This window comes from Hylobates moloch, unplaced genomic scaffold, assembly GCF_009828535.3.
Source record: "Hylobates moloch isolate HMO894 unplaced genomic scaffold, HMol_V3 SCAFFOLD_23, whole genome shotgun sequence".
NCBI classification, from domain to species: Eukaryota; Metazoa; Chordata; class Mammalia; order Primates; family Hylobatidae; genus Hylobates; species Hylobates moloch.
Window position 1 is genome coordinate 32,486,501 of NW_026652298.1, and position 21,972 is coordinate 32,508,472.

The following is a 21,972-nucleotide window of genomic DNA, read 5'->3' on the forward strand; positions in this document are numbered from 1 at the left end:
ACAGCTCCTCTTTTCCATACAGCCAAATCAGTCTCAGTATCAGCGCTTCTGACTCACCTGAAATGTCTTCAAAGCACGCAAAAGGAGCAGAGAGGTTTTTTTTCTTTCTTTCTTTTTTTTTTTTTTTATTTCCCACTGGTTCCTTCTACTCAGATATATGGCTAATCTTCCCTCATGGGGCTGTACTTCCCACATCAGTAAGACAGGGGTAAAAACACCTGCTCTCTCATTGTCCACTGAAATGAAATGTAACAAGGGTTGCGGGGTTTGAGTAGCTATGCAGAAATGCACATTGAGGAAGAAAAGAGGTAAACTGGGTGCATCCTCCTATTGAGACTTTAGTTCAGGAAACATCCTGACTTGCTAAGCTCAGCAAGTGTTGAGATTGCAGCACTGCAAAGATTTTCTCTTCCGTGTGTGGGGGGATAATTTGTCTCTCATTATAAAACCTCGCTAACATATCTTGTTGACATAAGTCTACATATATCCTTTTGCCATTCATCAACAAACTGCTGAATAGAAAATCAATCCATGGAAAGCTTTTACAGCTTATCCATGATACACACTGTGATTGAAAGAATCTTGTCAAGAAAGCTGATGAGGGGTTGGGGTTAAAGATGGAGTCATTTCCACAAAGGCATGAGAGTGGCTCGCCTCTCTCTGATGGCTTCCGATTTAGGCTTGAGTAAGGGTCACTCTACTTACCATGGCACACAAAGCCCTGTGTTATCTCACCTGCTCTCACATTTCCTTCCTCTTGCTCCATCCCTGTCACTAAGTTTATTTCAGCTTAGTGTCCTTGTGCCTCTTATGCCCTCTGCCTAGAATGTTCTTCCCCAATCTTCTCATGGTTGGCTCCTCCTGGAATTTCTGGCCTTAGGGAAGACATTACTTCCTCAGGGAAGTCTTTCCTGGCTACTGTAATAAACTTGGCAGAATGAGCTCAGGCTCCCAAGAAACTTAAATTCTAGTAGGAAAAAAATAAACAATACACAAGTAAACATCAAGGAAGAAACAAATTTGGAAGTTTGTGGCAGGAATAAGTATTAAAAAGAAGATAAAGCTGATGAGACTAAAATTGTCTGGGGGAAGAGAACCTCAGGGATGTAGTTTGGATAGAGTTATTTTGTACTTAGGAGGTGCTCAGGACATTCTTGCTGGGTGAATGAATACATGCATGGTATACTGGACACTGTGCATACCCCACCTGGATCTCCTGGGATCCCTTTTGCAGCCCTGTGTGCCCAGCCCCACCTTTCCATGCTTTGCTGACAAAGCCTCACTTCAGGGATCCTCAGCAGATTTTTGCCTTTGGGCACTGGAATGGTAAATGCCTGGCAATTTAAGTTCCCTCAATCTTTGTGGTCACCTGTAACCAAAGACTAATCGGTGTGAGAATACAAAGGCCGAGCTGCTCCCTTGCTTCAAAGTAGGAAAAACTTTAAGGTACAAATCACTCTCTGGAGCTCCCTGCAGGACTGGACTGAGATGGAGACTTGGCCTTAAATCAAACCCTTGATTTCTCCCCTTTCTCCAATCTTTCCTAACTTTATCCTGCTCCCCTGCTGACTTCTCCTGGAACCCTTCACTAGTAAATCATGCTCACCCCCAAATCCTTCATTTGGGGTCAGCTACTGTAAGATTCCCACCTACAGCGGGTGGTATCTCAGAGGCAGCAGATAACACACTGCGTTTAGAGTCAGAAAAGTTGCTTTTCCTCTCTGCCTATTTCCTCTCTGCCACTCGCCAGCCGTATAATGTTTTTAAAGCCATGTCGCCTCACGGTGCCTGCTTTGTCTGCTCTGTAAATTTGGGAGTCACAACTGCAGTGAGGATGAAAGAAAGCCACATAGGTAAATGTGCCTTGTAGTATATGAATCCCTCTGCAGACCCAAAGTGCTGTTATGCAACTCTGTCGCATTATGGGATCAAAAGTGCAGTTCCTAGAAGTGATTGGAGGTAGGGTGGAAGCAGCAGGAAGCAATGTCCTGGAAGAGGGGATTTTTCAAGAAAGTGGTTGGCAGCATATTTTTCTTTTTGTTGCTATGTTCAAAGGCAAGGGTGGGGGGAAATCTTTACTATATAGTTTTGGGTATAAATAACATGACCACTTGTGGGAAAACTAATTAAAACCACTAATAATTTGACTGATCTTCACTGAGTTGGAAACACCCAGTAACAGATACCATATCCTCAAGAGACACAGCTCAGTTTCCATGCTCAGAACATTAGAGGCAAGCTGATAACTCTTTTAATTAAATGTTTGATACAATGAGATAAACAGCAAAATTCCTGGAGTAAATAACCTATATGCTCCCAGAAGATTAATAGAAGATACACCAAGAAAGTCTGCAAAAAAAATCTATATTGAATCAATTTATTGTACACTGTGGTTTGTTTTATTTGTTTGTTTATCATGAATACGTGTGTAACAACTCAGGTTTACAATGCTTTTAAGCCATTAGTGCTTGCTGTGAAATAATCATATTGGAACCCATGGTGTGCTCAGATGAGCTGGGACTTAAATTATAAATAGGTGAATTCATGGGTAAGATGCTTCCCTAGGAATTATTAAGAGAAAATTGCAGTGTTGATAGGGATGCTTTCCAAAATGTTGGGAATCACTCTGATAGAGGAAATCCATCTCTGGGAGGCAGACTTATGTTGTGGGAAGAGCAATATCATGTTTGGGGTCAAATGGACCTGGGTTCAAATCCTGGCCTTGCCATGTGACTGGCCTTCTGTATGTCAGTATCCCCCTAGGCTTAATTTCCTATAAAAGAGAAGACATTATCTCCTTTCTGGAAGGTTGATGGGAGGATTAGAAATAATCCTCGGCCGGGCGCGGTGGCTCACGCTTGTAATCCCAGCACTTTGGGAGGCCGAGGCGGGCGGATCACGAGGTCAGGAGATCGAGACCACGGTGAAACCCCGTCTCTACTAAAAATACAAAAAATTAGCCGGGCGTGGTGGCGGGCGCCTGTAGTCCCAGCTACTCGGAGAGGCTGAGGCAGGAGAATGGCGTGAACCCGGGAGGCGGAGCTTGCAGTGAGCCGAGATTGCGCCACTGCACTCCAGCCTGGGCGACAGAGCAAGACTCCGTCTCAAAAAAAAAAAAAAAAAAAAAGAAATAATCCTCACACCATGCCTGGCACACGGTAGATGATCCTGTAATGTGTTATTTCCTTCTTCTACCCTCCTGCTTTCCACTCCCCCCTCTCATTCCTCCCCCTCTCCTTCTCTTTGTCTCCCTTCTCCTCCTACTCCTTCCATCATCTTCATCATCGCCTAACTCAAACCATTCTTGGCTTCTGGGGCCTGAAATGTTATTGCACTGAGTTGGTCTTTTGTGACAACCAATGGAGGGAATTGAGGCAACTGCTCTCAGTGGATGAGCCCAGGAATGTGTTCTCAAGGAGCTATGCTGTCTCTGGGCACTGTGCTGCTGCTGCTGAGTGGTCCCAGTCCAGGCAGCCAGGCCTCCTCCTAGCTGATCCTCTCTATGCTCAAGGACACACCTGCTTGCTGCTCACATCAAGAAGCACGTGGGACTTCACCAACAGAAGACTGTACTAGAAATAGGGGCTCCAGTTGCCAGATGTCCCTTATTTACAGGCACAGAAGACAGATAGATATTTTTAATAAATGTGTAGTTTTTGGTTCATTAAAAAAAGAAAAAAACGTCTTGGTTAATGGCTGCATTTTTCTGGAAATTTTATCTCCAAGTGTTGCGTCTCTACCTCCTCCATCATCAAATGCTTGCCATGTTTTAGTCACTTGGATGACCTTCAGACATGCCTCCATATTGGATGGAAAAAAAAATTAGAAAATAATCCTCTGTTCTCCAAACTGTAAGGAGACTGGCTTCATTGTTTGGCTGAAATGACGTGGGTAACAACAGGTGATCTCTCCCAAGCATTAGAGGATGCCAGGTGTTCTTTCATACACTTTAAGATGTGTTGCAAAAGCAATCTCCAATTTACAGATAGAGAAATTGAGGCTCAGGAGCTTAACTGGTTGCTCCAAATGGCGCAGTTTCTAAGCAGCAGATGAGAACCTGAACTTTTCTCCTGTAAGTCCAAAGCCAGGTGAAACCAGGTAATCTGCACAGCAAGGGAACCCTGCAGAGAAGCCAGGGGAGTTCCTTTGACTCCAGATATTGTGATTTCACTGTTCTGTGGTCTTGCTGACAGTGGAGACCTCTGTCCTACCCCTTCCTTTGCTAAAGCCCATATTGGTTTCTTTCTCCTTGCATGTGGAACTCTCTGGGAGAAAGTCTTGCTAGGAATTATTCTCATAGGAAGCACGGAGTGTGTCCTGGATGTAGATCCTGGGACTTAATAGATGAGCCATCCTTGCCCCCTCACTGTTTTTCACGCTGTAGGTCATGACTCTTTAGTGAGCCATGAAATTAATCTAGGATTGCAGACATTTAAAAAAATAGAACATAATGGATAACCTCAGAGTATATCACAGATAGAATGAGTGCTGTGAAATTTCATGCATGTGCATGGAGTGGTGATGGGAAACATATTGTGAGTCATGCTTTAAAAAGTTTGACAGTCTTCAGTCTAGTGGAAAAGGTTCCTGGAGCTTGGTGTCAGGCTGAATTTTGTGTGGGTGATGGTACTATCCAGGCCAGAGAAGCACGGAAACCATCACAGCGACTGAATATCTGTCTGTGTTACTGAACAACCCAGAGGCAGGGAAGAAGGTGAATTTTTAAAGACCTATGCCGCTCCTCTGCAACAGATGGGGAGTGAAGTGGAAGGCATTTAGTCAAATAGGCCATCTCCGGATGTCTCTGGAGATTGGGAATGGCTGCTACAACGAGATTTATGAACAGCACTATTACCTCTCTCCTCCCGAGCAGGCGGCTGCCATGAGGATGTGCCTGGGCTTGGCCTTTTGAGCTTTTGGTGATGAGTTAAGGCACTGCTTGGTGGAGTGACTGCAAAAAGCATTTTGCTGTTCACTTACACACACATGCACACGTGGACGCACATACTCCCAGAGCAAGGCACACCCTGGCAGGAGGATCTCATTTGGACAATTGATGGCCACTTCTCCCAAATCCAGTTATGACTGCGTATTAGGCAGCAGCATGCCTAATTTAGGGAAAACGATTTTCAACTGGAAATTTTAATTAATGGTGAAATGAAGTGTGAGTCTGGAAAAAAGAATAATGTTTCTAGCTGGTCTGACTCTTGGCTAAATTTGGACACTTACCCTAGCGGTTCTTTGTTCTGTGGAAGACACACTGGTCTGGAAGTTGGAGAGACTGTTGCATTGTGGTCCTGGTTCTGACACTGATTTTCTGGGTGCTCTTCCTCTCCTGGGGTCTTTAAATCTTTATGTCTAGATAAAGAGAGAGTCACTAGCAATGGTCTCTGAGGAATGATAGAGTTAAGACCTCAGCCTGTGGTCAGACGCATCCAGGTTTGAATTCTGGGCCACTGCTTGGTAGTTGCATAATCTTAAATAGGTCACACAACCTCTCTGAGCCTCAGTTTTCTCATCTGCAAGAAGGAGCCTCTAAGATTAACTACCGGGCGTGGGTTTGTAAGGATTAAATGACCTGACATTTGTAAAGTTCTTGGCATAGTGCTCGACCCGACTAGGTTCCCAAAAAGTGTTAGTCATTGTTGTTATTACTTTCTAGTTCCAGAATTCAATATTTCATAGAAAAAAGAGGTTCAGGTTCTCTTGTCACTCATAATGATAATAACAGAAGGTAATCATAGCTTTATTTTTGAATGCTTTCTGTGGTCCAGGCACTATTCCAGTTACTTGACAAATGTATATTGAGATCTTCATGGTGGCCCCCCACTCTACACATGGAAAATAAATGGAGGCAGCATGAAGTGAATGTGTTATCTAGGGTTCTATAGCTTGTATTCACGTGATAGAACCCGATTTTCCAACCAGCCAGTTTGAGCTCCCACTTATAACCACAGCCCAGCACCATCTCTAGTGTTTAGCTGTATTTCTGGAACTCAGATCCAGTTCTCTTGACTTCGACTCTCATTTGAGTCACCTGAAACATCGAAGCTGTGGACAGACAGAATCATCCAGTCCATCAGGGACGACTGGTGATGCATGGACTACAAGCGTTTATGGGGCAGTTGAGAGCTGAGTGCTGGGCATCCCTGATAGCTAAAGATCAACAGGGACTCTGGGTCAGCAAGTATTCATGGAGCCTGCCATGCACTGGCAATTATGCCTGGGGAATGTTAGGCACTAGATAAATAGTGCCTGCAGGAGTGAATGAATGACTGAGTGAGTGGAGAATGAATGAGTGCTAATATATAGTCATTTTCTGGGTGAGGTGAAGGTAATTATAAATGGAGTTTAGAGAAGGGAGTGATTGGTGGACATCACAGAAAATTTCGTCATAAAGTGGATAAATGGACTGTACTAAGGTAGTACCTTAAGTTCAGCTCATTCAGCATTTCTAAGTACTGACTGTGTGCCTAACACTGTGCTAGTCTCTGTAATGGCACTGAAAAGTTCAACTCAACAAATACCTATGGAGCCCCGAGCCAGGCCCTGTGCTAGGATCTGAGCAATAGTAGAGAAGAAAACAGATGCTGTGTCCACCCTCCTGGAGCTCACAGACCGGCTGAAGATGTGACTAAGTAGAAAGAAAGACCAAAAAGAAACATTTTATTGTCATCTTTCCCTAATGGATGCATTTAACTCCTAACACCAGACAAAATGATCACTAATTTATTATTTGTTCTCTCCTCCCCCTCCTCCCTTCTCCTTCTTTTCCTACTCTCTCTCTTCCTTTCTTGTTCTCTCCCCAGTTTCAGAGACCTCATGACTATTCCCCACCTTTTCGATTTGGGACAGTGCCTAATGGAAGCACGGAGAGAAACATTCGGAATAACTATCCCTACATGCATCAGTACATGACCAAATTTAATCAGAAGGGAGTAGAGGACGCCTTGGTCAGCCTGAAAACGGGGTAAGGATGGCAGTTTCCTTTTCACCACAGGTCTGCGGGCGATAAACCTTACAGAAATTGACTCTCGGCATGCCTCAGTTCTTATCTGCTCCCATTGTTGTATTTCTGGAGAGTGACTGTGGTCCAGATGGGCCCCAGTTGAGGGCTGTTTTTGTTAATCTAACGAGCATCCCAGGTTTCCTTCTGAGTTGGGTTAAGAAAAAGCAAATCCAGGATGCTTTGAAATGCACAGAAACAAAGAGGTTTCTTAAACTGATAAAGAAGTTTGTCCAACTCCATAGGATATTTTAACCAAATAGAAAGATCCAAGAAGGCCAAGAGTTTAAAGTAGTGAAAACAAAGATTTTTATCAGATTTTAGGTAGGAGGTCTTCTGAGTGTGGGGAGGAGTAGCTTGCTAGTAGGAGCTTTATGAAAAAGCTAATTGTATAATATTGATGAAAGAGAAAGAAAAGATGGGAGAAAAGCAATGAGAACTCAAATCATTCAAGTTACACCTAGCATTCCTCTCTGTGTGTTGGCATTGTGGAGTGTAACACAGACTCCATAGCTGAAGCTGTAAAGAAAAGATAGCACAGGGGTTAGGAGTTTAGACTTTGGAGAGGGAGTTTCTCATACCTCATAGCCTCATAGCTAACATGGGATAATAATAGGACCTAAGAGAAAATCTGATGGAAAGCCTTTTGGATGGGGAATAGACAGTACCTAAATGTGAGTGCTGTTATTTATTGTAAAGGTTAAATTCTATTCCATGGACTCTTCTGCAAAGTCCATTGTTCTGTGGTCTTGCTGACAATGGAGACCTCTGTTCTACCCCTTCCTTTGCTAAAGCCCATATTGGTTTCTTTCTGCTTGCACGTGGAACTCTGGGAGAAAGTCTTGCTAGGAATCATTCTCGTAGGAAGCACGGAGTGTGTCCTGGATGTGGACCCAGGAATGCATGAAATCCATTTTAGAAAGGATTAAATCCAATGAAAATGATTTTATTTTAAATGACGGAGTTGTTTAATGAGAGGATTTTGATTATCCAGAAAATTAGCTCATATAGGGCATTTCAGTTGTCACAGATTCCTGCATGGAAACATGACTGCAGGTGCATTCTCCTTGCGGCTTAATAAATAACCTCCTCTTTGGCTGTTCTGCAAGCCCATTGTGAAGGCCTTGCTGCTGGCTTTGTGTCTGGTAGGGGGAGACAGAGGCCCCTCTAAAGCATCAAAGCCCGTATTTCTGCATAGAAATCCCGGTAGTTTTGGCTGTGAGCATTCTGTCCTTTCAGTCCGTGGCTGTGGAATCTCTTTGGCATCTCAGCAGGGGCTGGGAGAGCATTTATTCAGAAGTTAAGTCTATGATTTCTGAAAAACTCATTCCCACAGTGCTCATTCTGGCTTGGAATGATTTCTTTAAACTTTTGAAGTAGAACAAAAATGCAGAAAATTCACAAATATTAAATATGCTGCTTTATGGCTTTGTACAAACTGATCATCCAGGTCATCACTCCCTGGGACCCCACCCCACACCCTCTTCCAGTCAGTATCTTCCACCCGCCACCTGCACTTCTAAAGCCGTAGATTCTTGGTGCCTGCTATTTTAACATAGAAATAAAGCCACACTCTTTGCTTTTTTGTCGTCTTTGGCTCAACCTTGTGTTTGCAAGATTGTTGCGTGTAATTTCAGTGCCTTCATTCTCATTGTTGGAATACACCACACATGGATGTCTCTCTCCTAATCTTGATGGACATTTGGGTAATGTCCTATTTGGGGCCTATTAGGAATAATGCTTCTTTTGTTAAGGAGTGAGCGCATTTCTCTTGGTATACACCGAAGACTGCAACTGCTCAGCCACAGAATATTTGTGCCTCCCACTTTCACAGACACCGGAAAAGACCAATTGTTGATGACTTTACAGTTTAGCCATGGGTTTGGGATTTTTGTTGGTTTGTTTCCATTGTGGTCTTTTAATCAACATATACTGTTGTTTTGGACAGACCATGAGCACAAATGCAGATGATAATGGTTGGAGACAGTGGTTGATGCCTAGATGGCTTTCTCTCCCTCCATTTATTAACCAGAGCACAAAATGGGTTGTTTTCTTTCTTTTACAACCTTTTTTTTTTTTTAATATAATAGCAAAAAAAGAGGAGAGAAATGGAAACCATTCGTGTCCATAAATTGTACAAATTGTTTTCTGGAAGCCATATAATAATTACAACATCCATCTTAGAAAACTTGGGCAGATGGCAGATTCATTCTATACTCAATCTCCTATGTGGGGGATGCTTTGCATTGTTACTTTAAACTCAGAAACTAGAGCTGAAGGAGTACAAGGTTTTTTGTTTTCTTTTGGTTTTTTTTTTGGTTTTTTTTTGAGATGGAGTTTCACTCTTGTTGCTCATGCTGGAGTGCAATGGTGCAGTCTCACCCCACTGCAACCTCCGCCTCCCAGGTTCAAGCGATTCTCAACACACCCAGCTAATTTTTGTGTTTTTGTAGAGACAGGGTTTCACCATGTTGACCAGGCACATCTTGAACTTCTGAGCTCAGGTGATCCTCCTGCCTTGGCCTTCCAAAGTGCTGGGATTACAGGCATGAGCCACCGCACCCAGCCACAAGTCATTTTTGAAGAAATAATTCAATATACTTAGGGATGAAAGCACAGCAGTTATCATTCCTGGAGATTTAATTTCATTGGAGTTAATATTTGGCGAAACCACATACATGTTTAACAGGCTCCTTGATTAATTATTTACATATATATATTTTTTTCAGACAGGGTCTCACTCTGTTACCGAGGTTGGAGTACAGTAATGTAATCATAGCTTATTGCAGCCTGGACTTCCCTGGGCTCAGGTAATCATCCCACCTCAGGCTCCTGAGTAGCTAGAACTACAGGCACGCACCACCACACCCGGCTAATTTTTGTGTTTTGTGTGGAGATGAGGTTTTGCCGTGTTACCCAGGCTGATTTCAAATTCAGAAGGCTCAAGCCATTCTCCTGCCTCAGCCTCTCAAAGTGCTGGGATTACAGGAGTGAGTCACTACACCCGGCCTAAATTAAATTTTGAATAGATAAGATATTTATATACTTCAAAAATAAAAAAGTACATAAAAAGAAAAACAGTGAAAAGTTTTCCCTCCACACTATTCCTCATCTAGTACCCCTCCATGGTAACCACATTTACTCTGTGTATCCTTCCAATATGTTCTTCTGAATCTTTCTATATTAATGCATAAAGAGCCATAAAGTTATTTTTTATAGAGTCATAATCTTTCATTATGCAAATATACCATATTGTATTTGGTCAGGCCTCTATCGTTGGACATTTAGGTTGTTTCCAATCTTTTGCTATTGCAAACTAAGCTGCAGTGAATATCTTTGGATTGTATCACATTCAATGTAGAATAAATTTCTTGAAAGAGTGGGTCATAGTTGCAATTTTAATAAGTATTGCCAAATTTCCCTCCAAAGGAAATTCATACTTACCCCATCAGTGCATGAGACAGCTTATTTCTCCAAAGTTTTGCCAATACAATGTGTAATTAGTCTTTCAAAATTTTGCTAATAGGTAAAAAGTATGCTGAGATATAAATTTGCACTTATTTTCAGTAAATTTTGGCCGTATTTATATACTTAAGAGCCATCGGCAGTTCCTTTTTTACTTTTATTAATATTTCTATTGGTTTGTTGGTCTTTTTCTTATTAATTTATATATTGGACAGATGAGCCTTTTGTGATGTGATTGCAAATATTTTCCCTATTTCTTTTTTTGTCTTTTCAGCTTGCTGCTTTTTTTTTCCATGCAGATTTTATCTTTTTTGTAGTGAAATATATCAACCATTTTCTTATGGCTTTTGAATTTTGACATGTAATTCAGAAGTCTTTCATCATTCTGTTTTTACAAGATAATTATCTCATGTTTTCTTCTATTTCGGTTGCATTTTTTAATATTTGGAATTTTTCTTGGTGGATGGTATGAGACATGACTTCAACTCCTCAGATGATTATGAAAACCATAATATGAGAATTACCACCACAGACCTACACCAAGACCCGATCAACTTTGTGTTGGTTGTGTCTTCTCAACATCCCACGAGACTGCAGTCTTTCAGGTGTCCACATCACCACACTCAGAGGCCTTTTCCTTCCTTTTCACATCTCGTTTCCTTTTTAAATTTTTCATTATGAAATATGTTGCTGTTTAAGGAATAATAATAATACAATGAAATCTTCGGGTACCTACCACCGAGCCTTAAAAAAAATAGTCATTCTCGTCCTTCACCACGACCAGCATCTATAGAAGGTTCCATCCCTCTGGAAGGTTGAAAAAGGTAACCTCATCTGCTCCTGAATTGCTCAGCTTTCGAACATTCCCCCAACACCCTAGAATCCAGCAAGCCTTGACTTAGAACATCCAGAGCATGTGGCTCAGCTGCTGGGTCTCACTGCTCCACCCACACGTTTCAGTAACATCTGCTGCCTAGCAAAGCCACGTGCATGCACACCAGGGTCAGCGAAATTGTGGGTTGTAATTTTCTGGGAGAGTCTTGAACACCAGACGGGCTTTGGATTACTGTCAAGTGACAGTCCCAGCTGGGTTTGAGTCTGGGCTCGAGTGTTAGCTAGCTGTGTCCTGGGACGAGTCATGTCACCTCTCCAAGTCACTTTCTAGTTTCCCCATCTACGAAGTGAAATGGTTGAATTCTTTGATCTCTGAACTAGTTCATGAGATTCTTTTATTTGTATCAAACACTTACGAAGACCTAGACAAACAACATATACAAACAACTGTCAGTTTTGCAGAAAGGATTTAGAATTATGCCCCAAAAACTGGGTGCCTCCAAGCCTGGCCAAGGAACCAACTGTACCTGAATCACATGATTACCTGTCAAAATGCAGATTCCTGGGCCCAGCACAAAGCTTTCTCTCTAGCTATGGAGCCTGTGAATCTTTATTATAATAAGCATCATTCCCCCCAGCACGCCACACCACGTGATTTTGAGACACATGAATATTCGAGAGCTACTGTTTTAGAAGTCCAACGCGCTATTCATTGTGCAACAGAGCTGAGAACTACTATTTTAAAGGAGTTTGAGAAACATTTTATTGGGATAGGCATATACAGAGTAGACAAACCAAATGCTTGTCTTTGGAATCCATAATTTTTTGAAGAAAAGCATAGGCAGAGAAAAACTTGAAAGCTAAGTTTTACTGTTTATTGAAATTCATAATAAATGTAGATAAAGAAATTATCAGACAACTCAGTGAGAAGAGAGGGTTTGACATGTAAACATCAACAGAGATGGGATTTTTCGGGCACAGATCTGTTGTGCCTTGTGGGACTCCTGTGAACCAAAGGTGGATGAGCGTCAGTGACCCCACGTTTCTAGGCTAATGCTTCTCCAGGGTAGCTTGAGTCTCAATCAGAGTAGGTGCTAATAAAAATGTAGATTGCTGAGCCTCACTGAGCCAGTTGAATCAGAATCTCTGTAAGGAGGGGTCTGAAGATCTGCATGGTTTAACAAGCTCTTCAGGTGACTCCAATATGCACTAATCAAAGTTTAAGAACATCGCTCTAGAAGAGGGAGCTGAAGCTGAAATGAGTGGAGACAGATTTAGATTTACAAATGCTCAGTCATCAGAAGCTGATGTCCTCCAAGCCGTTTTGGCATGGGGGCAAAACTGCAAGCGTCGCACTTATGCCGGATTTAAATTAAACAACGTCCCTAGAACCCCGAAGAGCCTAATATTTCAAGACACAGTGGGATAGTTTGTGTTTTTACTTTAATTGATTTTCATGTACAAGTCTGGGTGTATACATTTATGGAAAAGTCCCAATTTCCTTAGAAGCCTCAGTTTTCAGCTCTCAAGATCCCCAGTCCCCTGTGTGATTTCATTCTCAGCACAATGTTGAAAAACAGGTCTCTGTTGGTTTCCTTTACATTTAGTAGTTAGAAGAATTGGAAGAGAGGATAGTCTTTTTTCGCAATATTTTTTATTGTGATAAAATATACATAGCATAAAATTTGCCATCTTCACATTTTTAAGTGTATAGTTCAGTGGTATTAAATGCATTCATCATGTGGTACAACCATTACCACCATCTGTCTCCAAAGCTCTTTATCTTGTAAAACTGCAACTCTCTATCCACTACACAAAAACTCCTCATGCCCCTTTTCCCCAGCCCCTGGCAACCACCATTCTACGTTTTGTCTTTATGATTTTGACTGAGTACCTCATCTAAGTGGAATCATACAGTATTTGTCTTTTTGTGACTAGCTTATTTTACTTAGCATAGTTTTCATCCATGTTTTGGCATGTGTCAAAATTTTATTCCTTTTTAAGGCTAAACAGTATTCCATTGTATTCAGGTACCACATTTTGCTCATCCATTCATCTTTCAATGGACACTTGAGTTGTCTCAGCATTTTAACTATTTTGAATCATGCTTCTGTGAATGTAGATGTGCGAATATATTTTTGGGACTTTGGTTTTTTTTGTTGGTATTATATGCAGAAGTGAAATAATTGGATCATTTGTCAATTCTGTTTTTAATTATCGACAACCATACTGTTTTCCACAGTCCCATTTGCATTCCCACCAACAGTGCACAAGGGTTCCAATTTCTCCACATCCTCGCCAATACTTGTTGTTTTCTGTTTTTCTAATAGTAGCCATCCCACTGGGTATGAGGTGGTATCTCATTGCAGTTTTGATTTGCATTTCCCTAATGATTGGTGGTATTGAGTGCTTTTTACCTGCTTATTGGCCAATTGTATTTATTCTTTTGAGAAGTGGATATGCAAGTCTCTTGGCCATTTTACATTTGGGTTGTTTGGGTTTTCTTTTTTTTTGGTTGTTGTTGTTAGCTTTTAAGAGTTCTGTATATATTCTGGATATCAATCCCTTATCAGATATACAATTTGCAAATATTTTTTCCTATTCCATGGGTTACCTTTTTATGTTCTACCTATTACATTGATAGTGTCTTTTGATGCACATTTAAAAACAAATTAGAGTATTGTCTTTTTACCAATAAATATTTTTCTAAAAGGCTTGAGTTGTCGTCAGTGACGGGTCTGTAAGAACAAAAGAGCAGTGTAGTCCTATCTCCCTGCATAGGTTTGAAATGTCTTCATAGAAAGTTTTGCATTGAAAAATAAATGAGCACTGAATTCCTATCCTAGAGCACAGGTTTGCAAAGCCTGTGGGATTTAGGAATGTACCTTTTTTTTGAAACGGAGTTTTGCTCTTGCTGCCCGGGCTGGAGTGCAATGGCACAATCTCGGCTCACCACAACCTCTGCCTTCTGGGTTCAAGCGATTCTCCTGCCTCAGCCTTCCCGAGTAGCTGGGATTACAGGTATGCGCCACCATGCCCTGTCACTTTTGTATTTTTTAGTAGAGACGGGGTTTCTCCATGTGGGTCAGGCTGGACTCAAATTCCTGACCTCAGGTGATCCATCTGCCTTGGCCTCCCAAATTGCTGGGACTACAGGCCTGAGCCACCGCGCCCAGCCAAGAATGTACATTTTTATTAGCGCTTCTAGTGATTCAGATGTAGGTAGTCCATGTCTTTGAGAGGTTAGTTGACTATTGAGAGATGGAGTTCTGTAGTGACTAAACAGGACAAGCAAGACGAAGGATATTTCAGGAGGAGGGTGCAGGATGGGTGGAGACGTGGCAAAATGTGAGTTTAGGTTTAGGCATATTAAGTTGGAAGTGCCTTTGGAACACCATCATCATATGTCCAGGCATCTGTGCACTTAATGCGACCTGACAATTAGTGAGCTACAGCCCTGAGCACTTCATATGCCTAATCTCAATTAATCCTCACAAAATCCCTACGATCTGGGTACCATTAATATCCCTTTTAAGAGATGAAGAATCTGAAGCTCAACAATGTTAACCTAATTACCCAATAGGCTATTCAGCTAAGTAACTACATTGCAGAATTAGTAAGTATAGAAGTTAGGCTTACTTCCCCACTTGGAAATGCCACCTAAGCAGTTGGAAATACGGGGTTATGGTTCAGGGGAGAATTGAAAACTAAAGTTAGATATTACATATGTGCATATATGATAGAGTACATATCATATTAATTGATGATCTGAGAATTGATAAAATCACAGCATTATCATTTCTATCCTCAAAAGAAACTGGTTCAGGGATATTAGCATTCCCAAGGCAAAGGTATACCAGGAGAGTATAAGGATCGTCACTGAGGTTTAGTTGCTCTGCAGAGCAAATTTTTTCAAAGACGCCATTTGAGCGGGTTTTATTTGCTGTATTTTATCAGTCAAATAGAATCAAACACAAATGGTTCATTTCCAGCTGCTGAATTCAAAAGTGGGCATAGACATCAGGGTTCAGTGAGCTGTTCTAAATGGGGTAGCGTCATCTCCAGAGAAAATCAGATCAACAATGACCTCGTTTCTGAGATCCACCCCCACACTGCAAACAAAGCTCAAAAATAATTGCTTCCACATCTAAATTTAGGAAGTTTTTTCCTTAATAAAAACTCAAGTAAACACAGACATCTTTTTTTTTTTTTTCGGTACTTGGAATTATTTCCTGGTAAGCTCTATTAAGACAACGTTAAAGGATTTTCAAGGCCACCTATAAAAACTTTTTTAAAGCAGAAAAAAATGTGTGTGGTGGGGGAGGAGTTAAATAAAGTGAGATCATAATTCTTTAAACTCAGAGATGGAAAAAAAGGTAAAAAAAACAGACTAAAAAGAAGTATATCAAAATGTTATCAGAGATGCTGCTAGGTGATTGGGATGATGGACTTTATATCCTTTTACATTTAACAAAATTTCAGCAACACAGTATTATTTGCAATAGCTAGGAAAAAGTTTCTTCTGACTATAATTCTCTGTTTTTTTTCCTGCATTTCATTCTTGTATTGTCAACGCGTGTATACAATTCATACAAGTTGAGTCAGTGCATATGCAAATTTGTTTTGCTTTTCTCAAAGTGGACAGTTCTGTTGTTTAGTTTCCACATTTAAGGACCAGGTGATAGTTTCATTGAGCTAAGGGAATATTAATTACTTTAGCTTTTACGGCTTTGTGTTTTCATCATGTCTTAACTAGCACTGAAGGGTGCTACCAGAAATAGTTATTTTTGAAAAGGTTGCTAATACGGTTATTACAGGACAGCTTGTGGAGAATGTCATCCTCTGGCATCCCTCACAGTTCTGTACAATGAAGAGCATTGCTTTGTTCTGTTTGAGGCACGCTTTGATCTTGTGGACAACACAATTGTAACAACTTATGGTTTTCTTTTTGCTTGGACTACTGCACAATTCAGAGCTTAATGCATGATTCTTCTTTCATAATTGTGGAGCCTGTGGCCTGAATATCTGTTTACTGACTTTCCCTAAGACTGAGCTACTATTCCACTTCTGAATTCACTTAACTCCAATTGCTTTATCTGTATGTGTAAGCCTTATTCTATTACAGTGAGTGTGAGCTACCTGAATTGCTTTGGACACAAAGCAATTCTTTGTTTTCTTATTCCTTTATTGTTTGTTTTTATTTATTTTATTGTTTATTTCTTTTTTCTTTCTTTTTTGTTTTTGTTTTGAGACAGAGTCTTGCTCTGTCGCCCACTGTACCTGGAGTGCAGTGGTACTATCTCAGCTCAGTGCAACCTCCATCTCCCAGGTTTCAGTGATTCTTATGCCACAGCCTCCCAAGTAGTGGGATTACAGGGGTGCACCGCCACACCCAGTTAATTTTTGTATTTTTAGGAGAGATGGGGTTTCACCATGTTGGCCAGGCTGGTCTTGAACTCCTGGCCTCAGGTGATCCTCCCACCTTGGCCTCCCAAAGTGCTGGGATTACAGGCGTGAGTTACTGTGCCCAGCCCAAGTGAGGTATTTCTAACTAACAGATACCATTTATTGAGAGCTTACCTAAGTGCCATGTACTGTTTTAAATGCTTTGCCTCCATTATCTAATTTAAACATCATGACAACCCTATATGATAGTGACCATCAGGATTTTCATCCACCTTTGAGGAAACAGGCATTGAGAGATTAAGCAGCATGTCTGGGATCAATCTTACTGCAGAGCCCATGCTTTGAGTCACAACGTAAATAAAAAATATGACTGTTCTCATAATATTCCACAATTAAGGCTGTTTCTAATTGCCCACCATTATGCAAAACCTAGTACCAATTTCGTTCATATTTTTACTTCAAAAGATCTTTTTTTCTTTAAAATCTTTACTACTGTTTCAAAAGGGGTAATGTTTCTTCTTCCATTGAGATGAGGAAAATAAATGAATGCATGGAGCAAGAGGGTGGAGGAAATGAATTTCTTCTATTCGAGCCAAGCCACAGGAAGCACACGGTCAGAAAATTCCTCCTGGGGAAGAACTGTGAAGAAGCAGGAACTCCCTGGCAGGTTCTAGTTCCTTAGGGATCACCTCTTGTTTTTGTTTGTTTTTTGAGACAGAGTCTCACTCTGTCACCGGGGCTGGAGTTTAGTCACAAGATCTCGGCTAACTGCAACTTCTGTCTGCAGGGTTCAAGTGATTCTCGTGCCTCAGCATCCCGAGTACTGGGACCACAGATGTGCACCACCATGCCTGGCTAATTTTTGCACTTTTAGTAGAGACAGGGTTTTGCCACGTTGTACCAGGCTGGTCTCAAACTCCTGACCTCAAGTGATCCGCCTGTCTCGGCCTCCCAAACTGTTGGAATTACATGCATGAGCCACCACACCTGGCCCACCTCTTGTTATTGCTTGCTGAACGCACATGGGAACTTCAAACATGTGATCTCATTTCCTCCTGATTCAACTCTGCCAAATAGTCATTTTCTCCATTTTGTAGAGGAGGACACTGAAGTTCAGGCAGAAGCCACAGCTCGTCTGAAGGTTAACATCTAGTGAGTAGTAGTGCCAGCATTCAACTGAAGACCCAACATCTTTTCTGACCCATGATGTTGTGCTAACCCTCTGCTTATCCTGAGAAGGCAACAGCTCTGGAAAGGGTTGTACCTATCTGTTACAAGGTCATGGGGTTAGGAGCTGGGAAGTTGCTCTTGCCCATGAAGCATCATAGATTTGGAATAGCTCAGCTTCCTTTCTCCCTACAGTAAAATTATAAACACATCTCCACTGACCCAGGTGCTAAAAAGGTCATGGTGTTAATGTATCAGCCCTATGTGTTCTCTTGCTGCAGGGAGAAGTGAGTTTTCTTGGCACTGGGCTCACTCAGACCACAGAAAGCCTCTAGCACAGGTTAGGAAACACTGTTTACACCCTGTGGAAAGTGCCCGGGGCCAATCCCAGACAGCTGCCTCTCCCAAAGCAAGCCCCGCCTCCTTCCTCCCATAGAGAAATGCAGGTGGAGGAGTGATAGGAACTCAGGTACTGCACCTTCAGGTGTCCCCAGTGAAGTAGTTTCCTAGAGTGGCCATAACAAATAACCACAAGTGTGGTGGGTTGCAACAACAGAATTTTATTCTCTCAGTTCTGGGGGCCAGAGTCCAAAATCAGGGTGTCAGCAAGGCCTTGCTCCCTCTGAAGGCTCTAAGTGAGGGTCATTCTTTGCCTCCTCCAGTTTCTGGGGCCTCCAGGTGTTTCTTGGCATGTGGCTGCATCACTCCAATCTCTGCCTCCATCTCCAGGTGAACTTCTTCCCTCGGTATGTCTCTTCTTCTTCTAAGGACTCCAGCCGTTGGAGTTAGGACCCACCCTAAATCCAGGATGACTTTATCTCAAGATCCTTAAATAATTATATCTGCAAAGACATGATTTTCAAATAAGGGCATACTCTGACGTCCCAGGTGGACATGAATTTGGAGGTATACTCACCTAGGCTGTAGTGTGGTTTTCCCAACATCACCTCCTGATAGGCATCCGACATCAGCGCTGCCAGAGAAGGCTGTCCTTAGGTGTCTTGGAGATCGGGGAAGAGGCCATGCTGCCCAGTACTTTATCTGGGTGTGCTGTGGGGAGTGGTGGTGTATTCCACAGGGATGCACAGCGCAGAGGTATGCAAAGTGGATTCTTGCATGTGAACTCCCACCATCCGGTGGTAATTATGCTGGCCGATTTCCCGTACCTTCCCTACCCCCGCCTCCTGGTCTCAGTTGTTTAGATAGCCCTCACTCCATGCCAAGAAGTTTTTTCTTTTTGAGACAGAGTCTGGCTCGTTCACTCAGGCTGGAGTGCAACGGTGCGATCTCGGCCCACTGCAACCTCCACCTCCCAGGATCAAGTGATTCTTCTGCCTCAGCCTCCAGAGTAGCTGGGATTACAGGTGTGCGCCACCATGTCCAGCTAATTTTTGTACTTTTAGTAGAGATGGAGTTTCACCATCTTGGCCAGACTGGTCTCGAACTCCCGACCTCAGGGGATCCAACCTCCTCAGCCTCCCAAAGTGTTGGGATTACCGGCATGAGCCACCGCGCCCGGCCCCAGGAGCTTTTATGAGTGCATTACCTATAACTCTTTGTTTAATCTTCACAGCTTCTCTGGGAGGTTGGCATGCCCAGCATCTCCACTATACAGACAGGTTAAGTCATGACGTAGGCACAGTGCTGGTAAGCTTCAGAGCTGGGATTTGAACTGGCTCTAGGAGCTATGCCCTTAACCATTATGCTATTTTGCTTCTCATTAAAAAATGTATGCTCATTGTAAAAAAAAAAAAATGAAAATACAGATAAGGAAGCATTCCTTTGGCTTGGCATCTCAATGCTAATCTGTTGTCTGTTTGATGTACGTTCCGTTTCTCCCAGACTTTTATTATATGCATTTGCATATGTTTTTGATTTTCTGAGACAGAGTCTTGCTGTGTTGCCCAGGCTGCAGTGCAGTGGTACGATCTGGGCTCACTGCAACTTCTGCCTCCCAGGTTCAAGTGATTCTCTTGCCTCAGCTTCCTGAGTAGCTGAGACTACAGGAGTGCGCCATGATGCCCAGCTGATTTTTGTATTTTTAATAGAGATGGGGTTTCACCATGTTGCCCAGGCTGATCTCAAACTCCTGACCTTCAGTAATCCACCCACTTGGGCCTCCCAAAGTGCTGGGATTACAGGAGTGAGCCACCGTGCCCTGTCTGCATTTGTATATATTAATACATCCACACAGAATAAAATTTTATTCTGTGTAATGCTATCAAACTCTATGCAGTATGTCACAGTTTGGTTTTCAGTGAACGATATGTTTTGGAGAGCGTTCCATTTTTTGCCTTCATTCTCTTTGATTGCTGGAAAGAATTCTATGATATGCATGCATCAGAGTATTTTTAAGCATTTTCTTCTTACTAGACTTTTTTTTGGGGGGTGGGATGAGGGGTATCAGTCATATGGCTGTGTTAAGGATCGTTGGGGAGTCCTCTGTGTACCTCTACAAGTGGTTTTCTAGGAATGAAACCAGGACATACACCCAGAAATTCTAAGTATTTATATTTTCTTGAAGCCTTCAAACTTATGTAATCAATTTATTTGATTTGCTTATTTTTATATTTTCTGAGTGGCCTCTTGGTGCAGAGAGTGGATTTTGGAGTAAGAAATGCCTACTTTAACATTCAGTCTCTAATATCAGCTGTGTGACCTTTGCCAAATTAAATAACCTCTCTGAGCCTGTTTCCCACGTGTGTAAAATCCTATTTCCTGGAATTCCTCTGAGAAATAACTAAGTTGACTTATGGAAAGTACCCTGCACTCTGTCTAACACATAATAGCATTTTCACAAATCTCGATGTTTTTTGGACTCTCTCTTTCACTCTCATGTTTTCTGGCCCCTCAGAGTCCCTGTCTTTCAGTCCTCCTGTGTGACAAGTTCCGCGATGTCGTCACTACTAACAGTATAATGAGGTGCTTAAAGGATAAGCATCCTGGATTCGAATTCCCACTCCAGTGACATCCAGTGTTGGGACCTTGGACAAGTTAATTAACATCTTAGACTGCAGTTTTCCACTTCTATAAAATTATGCTAATTGTGCTGCCTTCACGTAGAAGTGCACTGTAAAGATTAAATGAGATATTCAGGCAAAGAGTGCAGTGTCCAGCACATAGTAAATGTTCAAGAAAAGTCTGAACAAAGAAAACCTTTTTGAGCCATCTTTCTAATATTACAAAAATGCAGTGCTTCATGTGATCTGCAGCAGAATGGTTAGCTCTGACCTCAACCCTTGAAAAGTACAATCTAAGAAGCTCTATAAAGAGTAACATTCCAGAAAGAACCAATACTGTTCCTATGTCAGAGCATGAGTTGTGGTGAAGAAAATACAGTATTGCATAGTGCTTTGCAATTCACCAAACAAATTTATGGCTGTGACTTCATTCAACCAGTACACAAACATAGGAGACAGATTATGTTTTCCTTCCTATCAGATGGGGAAATCGAGGCTTAGAGAAATATTTAGACTTGGCCAACTTTACACAAAGTGTGTGGAGCCAGTTCTCTGACCCTGCATCCCAGCTGAGGCCTTGCACTGGGGGAGCCCGGCAATGGTGTCCTGGAGGTGCACTGCTTTGGTGAGTGAGAGACCAGTCTGGAAACACTGGGCAGAGATCTCTGGGCCTCAGTGTCCTCATCTGAAACATGAAGAGACTGGATTACATACTGTCTCCACTCCTTGGGCATAGTCAGTTTGGGTCCAACGTAAATTTAACAGAAACAATGGACTTACAGCTGGATGGATTTGCACAATCATTTCAATCCTTCCCTATCTTTGAAATTAGCAGTCAATAGACAAAGTGGGTACATTCATCTCTTGGGTATTCTTTCTCTCTCTTTCTCTCTTTCTCTCTCTCTCTCCTCCTCCCTCTCTCCCTCCCTCTCTCCCTCCTTCTCCCTCCTTCTCCCTCCCTCTCTCCCTCCCTCTCCCTTCCTCTCTCCCTCCCTCTCCCTTCCTCTCTCCCTCTCTCCCTCCCTCTCCCTTCCTCTCTCCCTCTCTCCCTCCCTCTCCCTTCCTCTCTCCCTCCCTCCCTCCCTCTCCCTTCCTCTCTCCCTCCCTCCTTCTCCCTCCCTCTCTCCCTCCTTC

General features: G+C 42.2%; 1 protein-coding gene across 3 annotated transcripts in view; it reads left to right on the plus strand.

The window, feature by feature from the left end:
• The window catches only part of GRIN2A (glutamate ionotropic receptor NMDA type subunit 2A), a 418,206-nt gene that overhangs the window by 349,307 nt on the left and 46,927 nt on the right, over positions 1–21,972 (plus strand). For all 3 annotated transcript variants that reach the window (XM_032144796.2, XM_032144798.2, XM_032144797.2), the window contains one exon: positions 6,810–6,970. In XM_032144796.2, coding sequence (XP_032000687.1) covers positions 6,810–6,970 — 161 coding nt within the window. The remainder of the gene's footprint in view (positions 1–6,809; positions 6,971–21,972) is intronic.